Here is a 13,076-nt window from a genome sequence, read left to right on the forward strand (position 1 = left end):
AACCTCAGACAGACTGATAAATGCCTGAAATGTAAAACCGAGACGGACACACCGGAACATAAAGCCTTCTTTTGCCAGACATCAAACAAACAAATCGAAGATTTAAGACAAAAGCTACCAAACTTCAACACGTACCAGTTAATAAGAAATCCCGAGCACTTTACGTCACTAAACAACTTAACAAACCTGGTGTCGAAAGAGGAACATTCCCTCTTCAAATCCGGCATCACTCACCTCCCCATTCAACCCCTACCTCCGGAATGTAATATACCCCCCAGAAGATCACAAAGAATCCACCTTCGACAAACTCAACAACAGGACATCCCTCCTTAGGACTAAGATCACCAAGAGGATAATGAAGCAGAACCTCCCACAGGAACATCAAGAAGGAGACACTAATACAGAAGACAGTGATACGCCAAAACGAAAAAAGGTTACGTCTCCCCGGAGAAAGGCAAAGGATAACACTGCAAGGACTCGACCTAGGAACCAACCGAATTTAACCAAGATTCTTCTTTTTCGATTCTTTCTTAAATTGTAATCTTACACCCCCTTCTTTATTCTCGTTACTAAACACACTGCAAACTTCTCTCACTGATTCTTGACAATTCTCTATATTTCCACTACCGAACGTACTAATGTACCCGATACTTCCCAGGAAATCCCTCCCTACTTCTTCCCTTCCTGATGATGTCCCGGGTACCAACCGTCGTACCGATGTTCATCCCAGTCCGACCAACTCTTGCTGGTCTCCCGCAAGTCTCCTTGCATCAGGTACCACTCGTTCTTTCATATCTCTTCCTACTATTAATACGTACATCTCAAAGCCAATAATACTCTCACTATCTCAAACATAACATACTAGAACATAGACCCTGCTTAACATTCATAGAATCGTGTTAATGTCCATTCCTCATCTCATCCATCAACACTAATGCACACGACACACAATAAAACTTATCCTAAGAAAACATTACCCACCCAATTACACACTTATGTAATTTCGTATATGTGATCATAAATAATATTAATGTTAAACACTAACACTTATTTACTTCCTACTATTTCTAACCTTTATCTTAATCTTCTTACCTTGTAGAATGATGTGAAACCAACTTTGTTCAGGAAAACCGAACAAATTTGGTTCTTCACACTGGGACGTTCTTGCCAATGTCACAGTGAATTATTGTAATTAAAAAATAATGGAAATCAAGGATGAATCAAAGAAAAGCGGGGGAATCCGTAAAAAATTCACGGAACTGACGCCCTGGGTTAATTTTCAGGTACCAGGGCATAAGCACATACCTCCGAAAGTAGCTTGACTACTTTTATCCGTATACATAAAAAAAAAAAAAATAATCGTTCTATGTAACCATATATTGTATACTGTTTAGGAAATAAAAAATTCTTTGTATATAAAAAAAGTCAGATAAATCATCCATGGAATCACAGTTGTGGCATAAATAGAAATCTCCTCCTGGGGTGCATGCTGTATGAGCCCAATACTTGCAACGGGAACACTGAATCCATGACTCTTTTGGCCTACTATTAGAATAAAGATCTGTGCAAACCAAGCAGAAGACATCATCTTCATCAGAAGATATATCTAAACTATTTGACTGTTTATGCTTCTTTGATGACTTTCTCTTATCACTGAAGAGTCGCTTTGGTTTTGATGTTTTCTTCTGTTCTTCTAATTTTGCCTTCACAGGTGTGTCTGTCAATATAGCAGAACGACGTTTTCTTACATTCCTGTTGTGGCATTCTTTTCTTGGTCCTGCCTTTGGTAATGGTCGTACATCTTCAGGGGATTTTGAATGATTTGCAGGACTAATAGTGAGTTTTTGAACACTGCTAACAGTTTGTGATGTTCCGGGTGTTGCCTGTATGTCCATATTTCCCGAATCCTGAACAGAGTCTCCTTCTGTGCTGGTAAGTTTGTCGACTTTTGTCTCTTTAACACTTTCAGATTGAACATTAGGTCTGTCCGTGACATATCCTGGCATGAAATCCTCATCTTGAAAGATGTGTGGATTAAATGGCATTATTCCCGTTGCTACAAATCCTGATTGGATATTGATTTGAGTTGCTGCTAAAGGTAACGCTGTTTGAACTAGAGCAGGAACATCGTATATGGTAACTGTACGTCCTGGGTTGTTTGCCATCCAAGCGTCTGTGGCTGAGTTAATAAACTTTTTCAAAGGGTCAAATACGGATCTGTCTAGGGGCTGAAGTTTATGAGAACAATGTTAAGGAAATGATAATAATGTTACTCCATTTTCTTTGCAATAGTTTAGGGCGTCTATTGAAAGGTGGGAATCATGATTATCAAGAAGTAGCAGAATAGGAGTTTCTTTGGTACACTTTACTTCTTTCACAAAGTGTTTCATAAAATCCACAAAGTTAACTTCGTTCATCCATCCTGATGGGTTGGCTCCTCCAACACTACCAATTGGACCCTTACTTACAAAATGATTCTTGAAATGAACCCTCGGGAAAACAAAATAGGGTGGTATTTTATTTCCGGTAGCAGAAACAGCCATTGCCAAGGTAACCAACTGTCCCCTCTCAGCAGATGTAATCTTCCCTATTTGCTTCAAGCCTTTTCTAGCAACTACTTTGTCAGGTTTTTGAACGGTTGAAATACCAGTTTCATCCATATTCCAGACTTCACTTGGCCGTAACTTCAAAAAGGTAAAAAGGTAAAGTGTTCCCCTGTGCATAGCACCACGCCATGAAGGCGTATAGGGGGTGTGGGGGTAACGCCCCACACTTTCTTGATCCGGTCGTGAGTGGGGGTGATGTGATCAGCATCACGCCCCTGACCGCCTTTACCCCCCAGGGTTTCCCCCAGGTACCCGTTATTCGACGCTGGGTAGGCGCCGGGGCCGCTTCCACCGTTAGAAAAGTTCCCGGATTTGAACCGGCCAAACGATCATAAACTGTCCTCAGATTTCTGAAAAATTCATCAACATTTACTCTGTTAAAGCCAGATGCTCTTGCTAAACTCGTTGATTCTGGTGTCCTGATTGAAAGCTCTTTGTGACGTTTCAAAAAATTCGAAAACCAATCTGCTCCGGCCAGTTCAGTTTCACATCAATTTAAAGGCATTCTAATATCCAATGCTTTAGCATACTGAAAGGCAACTTTCCGAACTTCTTTAGGGGTCAGTCCAAAATAAGTGTCCGAAGCTTTCTTTAAATAGTTTACAAGTTCTTCCTCCTGTTGCTCTGAAAACACCATTCTACTCTTCATATAACCCACTCTTAAAGTTATATTATCGTTTGCACCTGTACTTACATCATTTTTGTCCTTCAGCGTCTTCACGTATCTAGCCAATGTTTTAAATGGTATCCCGAAGTCTTTGGCTGTCCCCCGAATAGATCTGCCATCGATCTGAACAGCTCTTGCTGCACGCAGCATAACATCTGCTGAAGTTTTTGCTCGTTCAGTCTTCCTACGATAATTGCGTACCATTTTCTGGAAGGAAAGAGAAGCAGATATGTAACACATGTACTTGATCAAATGAGAGTTTATTGTCATGAAAATACGGAATTACAAAGATAAATTTAAAAATCCTAATTTCAAAAATGATCATTCAGACAATGACAAATTCAGAATTTATTCTGAAACCGAAATTTAAACTGTTAAATATTATTGTAAAATTTAGTTTTCTCTTTATTATATTTCACAATATCAAATTGTGGAATACTTCGCAAAAAGTGATCTACATGTAGCCAATACATCCAGCACTAGCAATAAAACATATATTTATTGCGGAAAAGTATTACCAACGAATATGTATGGATCATTATTTTGCACATGGGGCAAGTTGACACACTGTGTCAACCAGCCCCAAGCGCTTTGTGTCAACTTACCCCATTGCGCCATTTTGAACAAAGAACTTTCCTTCACAACAAACATTGCTAAGAAAGATTCTCTATTCATACATTTTATCAACGAAATATGGTTGCTTGAAAGCCAATACCCGGCATCTTCATAACTTCAAATAAACTATACAGAAAAACATAAAATCTGATGATGTCAAAATTTACTTACCCACTCGAAAAACAGTCTTTTTCTTCTCACAAGTTCTGAATGGTTGCGATCCGCTCCAAACCAGGGACTGCGAACCGAATTTGAACTCGAACTGAAACATGCTCCAGTTCGACTTATAGTTCGCACTCGAACCTGAACTGAAATGTTTCGCTATATTCCGGTGCACCATAACCCTCCGTGTACTTTCAGTTTTAGTTCAGTTCCGGAATGAAACCTCATTGTGAACACTTTCGGTTCGCACCCGAACCTGAACTGAAATGTTTCGCTATATTCCGGTGCACCATAACCCTCCGTGTACTTTCAGTTTCAGTTCAGTTCCGGAATGAAACTTCATTGTGAACACTTTTGGTTCGCACCCGAACCTGAACTGAAATGTTTCGCTACATTCTGGTGCACCATAACCCTCCGTGTACTTTCAGTTTCAGTTCAGTTCCGGAATGAAACTTCATTGTGAACACTTTCGGTTCGCACCCGAACCTGAACTGAAATGTTTCGCTATATTCCGGTGCACCATAACCCTCCGTGTACTTTCAGTTTCAGTTCAGTTCCGGAATGAAACCTCATTGTGAACACTTTCGGTTCGCACCCGAACCTGAACTGAAATGTTTCGCTATATTCCGGTGCACCATAACCCTCCGTGTACTTTCAGTTTCAGTTCAGTTCCGGAATGAAACTTCATTGTGAACACTTTTGGTTCGCACCCGAACCTGAACTGAAATGTTTCGCTACATTCTGGTGCACCATAACCCTCCGTGTACTTTCAGTTTCAGTTCAGTTCCGGAATGAAACTTCATTGTGAACACTTTTGGTTCGCACCCGAACCTGAACTGAAATGTTTCGCTATATTCCGGTGCACCATAACTCTCCGTGTACTTTCAGTTTCAGTTCAGTTCCGGAATGAAACCTCATTGTGAACACTTTCGGTTCGCACCCGAACCTGAACTGAAATGTTTCGCTATATTCCGGTGCACCATAACCCTCCGTGTACTTTCAGTTTTAGTTCAGTTCCGGAATGAAACCTCATTGTGAACACTTTCGGTTCGCACCCGAACCTGAACTGAAATGTTTCGCTATATTCCGGTGCACCATAACCCTCCGTGTACTTTCAGTTTCAGTTCAGTTCCGGAATGAAACTTCATTGTGAACACTTTTGGTTCGCACCCGAACCTGAACTGAAATGTTTCGCTACATTCTGGTGCACCATAACCCTCCGTGTACTTTCAGTTTCAGTTCAGTTCCGGAATGAAACTTCATTGTGAACACTTTCGGTTCGCACCCGAACCTGAACTGAAATGTTTCGCTATATTCCGGTGCACCATAACCCTCCGTGTACTTTCAGTTTCAGTTCAGTTCCGGAATGAAACCTCATTGTGAACACTTTCGGTTCGCACCCGAACCTGAACTGAAATGTTTCGCTATATTCCGGTGCACCATAACCCTCCGTGTACTTTCAGTTTCAGTTCAGTTCCGGAATGAAACTTCATTGTGAACACTTTTGGTTCGCACCCGAACCTGAACTGAAATGTTTCGCTACATTCTGGTGCACCATAACCCTCCGTGTACTTTCAGTTTCAGTTCAGTTCCGGAATGAAACTTCATTGTGAACACTTTTGGTTCGCACCCGAACCTGAACTGAAATGTTTCGCTACATTCCGGTGCACCATAACTCTCCGTGTACTTTCAGTTTCAGTTCAGTTCCGGAATGAAACCTCATTGTGAACACTTTCGGTTCGCACCCGAACCTGAACTGAAATGTTTCGCTATATTCCGGTGCACCATAACCCTCCGTGTACTTTCAGTTTCAGTTCAGTTCCGGAATGAAACCTCATTGTGAACACTTTCGGTTCGCACCCGAACCTGAACTGAAATGTTTCGCTATATTCCGGTGCACCATAACCCTCCGTGTACTTTCAGTTTCAGTTCAGTTCCGGAATGAAACTTCATTGTGAACACTTTTGGTTCGCACCCGAACCTGAACTGAAATGTTTCGCTACATTCTGGTGCACCATAACCCTCCGTGTACTTTCAGTTTCAGTTCAGTTCCGGAATGAAACTTCATTGTGAACACTTTCGGTTCGCACCCGAACCTGAACTGAAATGTTTCGGTACATTCTGGTGCACCATAACCCTCCTTGTACTTTCAGTTTAAGTTTTGTTTCGGAATAAAACTTCGTAGTGAACAATTTTGTATTTTGGAGGCTGCCAGATCCGAATATTTGGAAATAGATAAGATCCGAAATGCCATTAAGGCAGTGTTTCTCAATTTTTTTGCCTGAGAGACCCCCTTGACATAATTGAATATTTCTGTGTACCCCCTGAATTCTCAATATTTTATATACCTAAAAATTGTATGAAATAAGTGTGAAAATGACACCAAACACGAACTCATTGCTTCCAATACGCTACATAATAATATGGATACGTAGTTATTACTTCTGAGTGGCAATATGTTTGTAATTCGTATATCTTGGTCGTGTTTGGTGTCATTTTTCATATTTTATAGCCCAGATTTCAATTATAACAAAATAAATGTAATATTGTTACAACATAAAAAAAATAACATTGTTGATTCAAATAGTCAGTAGGTGACTCACTAGTCACTACGTCCGTCCGGTCCAGTTTCTGTTGGGTCACCACCTGTAAGAAGGGAACAGGAAGTATGTATTTTCCAACAGTGCCTTACAGCGCATTGCATTCCCGTTCCCAACCAATCACGTGGCCTCCTACCCGACTGCCATGCCAACAAACTGTTTAAATCCAGGTACTATAAATAACCCTGTTCATACAAGATATTAGTCAAATCCACATTGGAATCGTGTTTTTCACCACAGCTGCAACGCAATTCACGAAAAAATTCTCATATCGGCATTGTCCAAGAGTGGTGGTTATTGGTTCTGCGGTCACGAAAGAAGTTTGATCGACACACTGTCGGCTTAAACCACAATACATTTTCTTTCAATGGGTAACTGGGGAAGGTAAGTGCAATGCGCATTTTCCCCACTTTTCATTGTGGTTACTCTTGGGAGGGCGCATTTTTCCCACTTTTATTGTGAGAGCGCACTTTTCCCGGGCGCATTTTTCCCGACACCGGTGGTTTTGGCTGCACCAGCCACCCAGGTAAGCGTGGACAGAGGGCTGCACAACGGCCAGAATCGCTTACTAGGCCCGCCTGGCTGGTCGGGCGGGCGAGTAAAACTATATACCTGGGTTTTGACCCGTCAAGCATCGAAAGCCCACGGGTAACTGGAAGGCCTTGCAAGACGAAGCTCGCTTATCTTCAGCATACGCTCATTCCGGTTTTGCACCGTCTCCAGATACATGAGTCACGCAGCCACCGTTGCCAACTTTTAGATTCTAAACTGTTCTAGGAGCACTTGAAATGTTCATCACTTTTATCAATTTGAAATTGCAGACATTTATTCCTTGGTAGAAGACATTTGTATCACTCACACCCAGTGGCGGCGATTGGGTTCCAAAACTAGAGGGCCAAAGTGCAAATGTGGGGGGCAAGGATAATTTAATTTCCCTTGGTACATGAGGTTAGCGTGGTGCAAAAGTAGCAAAAAGTCCAGTCCCGATTAGCCTTATTGTGCATAAATTGACCAAATAAATGAATCAATCAATCAAAGAGATTTTCTCTCTGGTGTAATTTTGCCAATTCAATATCCGAATTAGTTGCTCAAGATCCCCCCCCCCCTGAACACTATGGCACGATGGTTCATAAAATGGAACATGAAATCAGAATTTGCATTATAAAAGGTTTTTGAATATTGTCATCTCTTTCAACAAATCGTCGTTCGCTCATGTTGTTGCTAGTTATCTTGTTCTCAGACCGCATTGATAGTAATACGATACAAAATATAATTGTTTGCTTGTATTTTCATACGGGTGCAAATAGCAGGCAATGCTATTTATACATTTCAACAAACAAACAACGTAAAAATGAAACCGAGAGAAGATTTACGATTTCAAGACCAGAAAGGTGATATAAAATGAACAAGACACACAAACCTATTTCAAGACCATCGAAACTAATTTAGAAAATATGTGGTAGTTGGTTTGACATAATAATGACACTAATTTGAAAAGTTACAAAATCTTAGGTGCAGTGGCGTAGCAACATATCGCGAGGTCCTGGGCGAGATTTGAATGCAAGGCCCCATCGTTCTTTAACTTTGAAATATCAATGTAAATAAATACACAGTCATCGAGGAAACGTCAGCAAATTATCATATTTATATAATAGCCTACAATAATAATTAATTTCTGACGAAAATTATATTTAATAGTACGCGACAGAGAAATTTACACTTGGCAGAACAACAGTAACACGCTGCTGGAATTTTCATTAACCAAAGTAGTAGTAATAGTAAGTTTTTTTAAGATCTTCTTTAGGCAGTAAGATAATATCCTTAAATGTGCTAAACTTTTTTTAAAAAAATCAGAAATACAAATTAAGAATCTTGAAATATAACCTATATATTATTTAATGAGTCGTTCTTTGTTTCCTCATTTCGAAGTTTGTAGGATGTAAATGTCACACAAAGAACTGCTAATATTATCCATATCCTTCTTCAGTTTAAAACACCAGAAGCATTTAAATGCCCCATACTTTGCTCCGTGGCAGTTTGAGGTGCTTTACCGTTAACATATTAAAATCAGATAGGCTATGCAAGGTCACGAGACAGAAGAAAAATGGATAAAAATGTCCAAGCAATTTTTGCGATGATGTTTCACATGAGAAATGAGAATTATTTTGACTTTTTCGGGGCCCCTTAGGCTTAGAGCTCCCGCCCGCCTCTGATTTGACGTATTCATTCAAATTATAACGTTAAACTAGAATATAAAGCCAGATAAAAAGTTCTAAATTTTATTGCCCACAAAAATTAGCCTTTTCTATCTTTCTCACTTCCATTTATTACGTTTTTCGTATCAACCTCAAAGGACGCGAGGCCCCTATATGAGCGAGGCCCAGGGTGGTCGCCCACTTCACTCACCCCTTGCTACGCCAATGATTATACAACCTCAAGGCACCTGCGCCTAGCAGAAATTCAAATATTTCCATGCGTAGTGAAATATAATGGCCGTTGGCAACACTGACAGTAGTGCTCGCCGTCTACCTGCAAGAACTACATCGAGTCTCACGGGTGTTCTTGAGACCCGGGTAATAGAAAAACCTGGCAGGCATCGATGCCTGTGCACAACTGTGACGTGAAGCTCGCTTGCGCGATGTCGAACACCTGAGCTTGACGTGCGTGTTGCATATCCTTGTAGGCGCGCCTCCTCGCAGACGGGTTTTCTCCGGGTCTTGTGCAGGTCTCTGAGCGTGGAGCGGTTGTTCTCAAGTGTGAAGTTTGTAATGTCAGATTTGAGGTACAACCTTTCCTCTCCAACACTTGATGATCTCATGGTCTTGCGGACGAATGCTTTATTCCCAATGCGTTCTGATCAGCACTTGCCAGCCTTAAACCAAGATGAAAATTCTTTCAGTTCCTCTATTAGCTCCAGTAGTGTTTACGAGTTCGCCGAGAAGGAAGGTGAATAGTCATTCCCTTTCATGCTCACATGTTTGCTGTCGTTTTTCATAATTCTCGTTTGGAAAGACATTTAAAAGATTAACATTGTAAGATTTATGTATGACCTAATTTCCTTTTTTATTCAAAATTTAAATAATAGCTGTTAAAGTGCAAATACTATGTTACATACAAGGAGGAGGAACTCGTACTACAAAATTATGACATGTATCATTTACAATCAACCAAAGTTTGTGAAGCATATTTTTAAGTGCTTTTTCTTTAATTCATGGTTATTTGTAGGTGCGAAAATATCCATCGAGGATAGATGCTTATTGCGTTTTTCATAAATTAACAGTTCATACACTATTTTAATTTTCTATTTTCAGGAATTCAGAAAACCAAACCATAGGAAAATCTAATGTGTATTAATCTTATTGATGTAGTTTTGCGCGAAAATGGACACACTTATGAAGCTAGCCACAGCTCACATAGAATTGTATCTGTTTTATTAACTACAATTTGGTTGCTGTACTGTGATGACATACGCTACTTTCATAAATGTATTTGTTTAACTACAATTTGGTTATTGTGCTGTGATGTCATACGGTACTTTCAGAAATGTATGTTTGATTAACTACAATTTGGTTACTGTAATGAAGATACGTAACTTTTTCCGCAGTTAATTTTCATCCCATTGTTTGATGCCATTTTGAACTGAATCAACTGAGGTAAAAGTGACGCGGCGGATTCATATAAACTTTTCGTTTTCATTTCACAGATAATTACAAAAAAGTACAATTGTCAGTACAATGTGAGATACAGTTCTTAAATGAAGAAAATGTAAAAGTTACTCAGCATTTTTCTCGATCTCAAACATAGCAAAACGCGCCCAGATCCTTAACATTTGGGTCTGGAAACGGTTTAAGTTCGAGAACTAAAACTGAACTGAAAACTTTCATTCCGGGCCAAACTGGAAGTGAAAGTTCAGACCATCCATTTACAGTTCGGGTAGATATACTCCGGTTTCGTTCCAATTTTAGTTCGAGAACTAAAAATGAACAGAAGGGTTTCATTCCGGGCGAACTAGAAGTACAACCTCAGATCATTCTAGTTACGGTTCGGACATATATACTCCGGTTTCATTCCAGTTTCAGTTCGAGAACTGAAAGTGAACCGAAAGGTTTTATTCCGGGCCGAACTGAAACTAAAACCCCAGATCATTCCAGTTGTGGTTCGGACATATATACTCCGGTTTCATTCCAGTTTCAGTTCGAGAACTGAAAGTGAACCGAAAGGTTTCATTCTGCGCCGAACTGAAACTAAAACCCCAGATCATTTCAGTTACGGTTCGGATAGATATATTCTGGTTTCATTCCAGTTTCAGTTCAAGAACTGAAAGTGAACCGAAATGTTTTATTCCGGGCCGAACTGAAACTAAAACCCCAGATCATTCTAGTTACGGTTCGGATAGATATGCTCCGGTTTCATTCCAGTTTCAGTTCGAGAACTGAAAGTGAACCGAAAGGTTTCATTCCGGGCCGAACTGAAACTAAAACCCCAGATCATTCCAGTTCTGGTTCGGACATATATACTACGGTTTCATTCCAGTTTCAGTTCGAGAACTGAAAGTGAACTGCAATGTTTCATTCCGAGCCGAACTGAAACTGAAAGTAGGTTTCAACTGCAGTCCCTGCTCCAAACTACACCAGCAACTGCGTTTCCGTCGCGCGCTTCCACGACAAAGCCATCAGGACTACCAACTGCAGAATATGAATTTTATCGGCAGCGTGTCAACTTACCCGTGTGTCAACTAGCCCCGGTCTCCCCTACAAAATACACCATAGAATCTACACTCATTACATTATCAACTTGCTGGATATTCGTATAAATACTACACGTAACACTATTTCTATGTAAACAGTGTGACTAACGTGTTGAGAAAATAAGCCACAGCAAGAAACCACGATAAGATAAGTCTGTTTTTATGACTAGCCAGAACCTTTTTTAAATCCAAAGATTTTGCAAGATCTTCAAAGGACAGAACAGATAGAGAGCACTCACCTCTCGTCACCAATTAGATTTCGAAGGTTTGTCGCAAGCAACCGTTGATGGGGATATGAACATTTCAATAACACAAAGCTTATAAAGTTCGTAAACGGAAATTTTGAATGTTTCAATCATTGCAAGCAGCTGCTGAAGGTCTTTATTTTGGCTTCCATTCTGCCTCATAGTGTGCCATGACTCTAAACTGTCCAAATCACAGCAGTAGGGAGCGTATAAAGATTGTAGTTTTTCATGCTTCAGAAAAGTGGCACTAACTTAATAAAGTAGGCATAAAATAAGCGAAAACACCCTTGAATAGAAACTGTTAGGGGTGTGCGGGATCCCGAAAAGTCGGGACCGGGATCGGGAAAAAATTTCCAGTCCCGATCCCGACTTCGGGAAATTAATTCCCGATATTTCGGGATCCCGAGCAGTCGGGAAATACAGAATGGTCATTTTAAAAAGTCGTTAATTCTCGACGTTTTCTGCGTTGTATATGTCTGGAACTTATCGAAAATGGTTACTTTTGTATACCAGAAATGCAAAAACATTCACTTAAAGTGAAAATGACGTGTAGAATTCGAGATTTCCAGAGCTTCGGGAAATTTTGAACATTTCCCGTCTTCGTCGGGAAATTTCGAATTTTTCCCGTTCCGAATGCCGGGATATAAAAACATTCCCATCCCGACCCAAAACAATTCTGTCCCGCACACCCCTAGAAATTGTATTAATGATACCATTTTCTCTTGCATGATGAAATATCTTACTTTTCTTGTTCAACGACTGGAATTCAGAACCTAGGGCTAAAAATGGGTAGATGTGAGAAATATCGTCCACTTAGGACGTGCCACTCTCAAGGAACAATAATATTTTCACTACAAATCCACCTCCACTACGAGACAAATATATTGACATAAAATAAATGAATATATGTAGTTGCAACTGGGCATTTTGGTTAGAAAAGTGACTGCTGAAGATTATAATTTTATTTGAGAATTAGGTATTATGCTCTGAATATTAATCAGAATTGGATCAATAGTTTTATGAGATGTGCTTCAAAGATTGATTCTTCTGCACGGAATCAAATTTGGCCACTTTGACGGTACTGCAGAAATTATTTTCTAACATCACAAATAATAATTAATTAGCATGTAGGCCTAGGCCTGCGAAGAATGAAATTTGCCCAAGCGTGCTAATTCTTGCATCGTTTGCAAAAATGTTTACTTGATTGGATTTGTATTAAGATCCACTATATACACAGAAGCTAATTGGGACGAGATCTACAGTTTATAGTGGAATCCGAGCCACTTAATGATATGTGCCTCTACCGGAGATCGAACCCGGGACCTCTTAATTTCAAGGCAGCAGTACTGCTGCTAGATAACCAGGGCGGGGAGGTCCAATTTTAATATTTCCAATTCTTAACATTTAAGAATTAGTTACTTTGTGTACTCTTTG

The 13,076-nt window shown here is 40.0% G+C and overlaps 1 protein-coding gene across 1 annotated transcript in view; it reads right to left on the reverse strand.

Annotated features, from left to right (window-relative positions):
- LOC145982049 (vitellogenin-like) overlaps positions 1-13,076 on the reverse strand; it is a 165,700-nt gene that overhangs the window by 5,246 nt on the left and 147,378 nt on the right. The window contains exons 23-24 of the mRNA XM_083115634.1: positions 3,301-3,480; positions 1,507-2,228 (exon numbers count right to left, since the gene is read on the reverse strand). Of these exons, the coding sequence (XP_082971760.1) occupies positions 1,507-2,228; positions 3,301-3,480 (902 nt within the window). The remainder of the gene's footprint in view (positions 1-1,506; positions 2,229-3,300; positions 3,481-13,076) is intronic.

The sequence above is a fragment of the Lepisma saccharinum genome, chromosome 2 (genome assembly GCF_977018435.1).
Source record: "Lepisma saccharinum chromosome 2, izLepSacc3.1, whole genome shotgun sequence".
NCBI classification, from domain to species: domain Eukaryota; kingdom Metazoa; phylum Arthropoda; class Insecta; order Zygentoma; family Lepismatidae; genus Lepisma; species Lepisma saccharinum.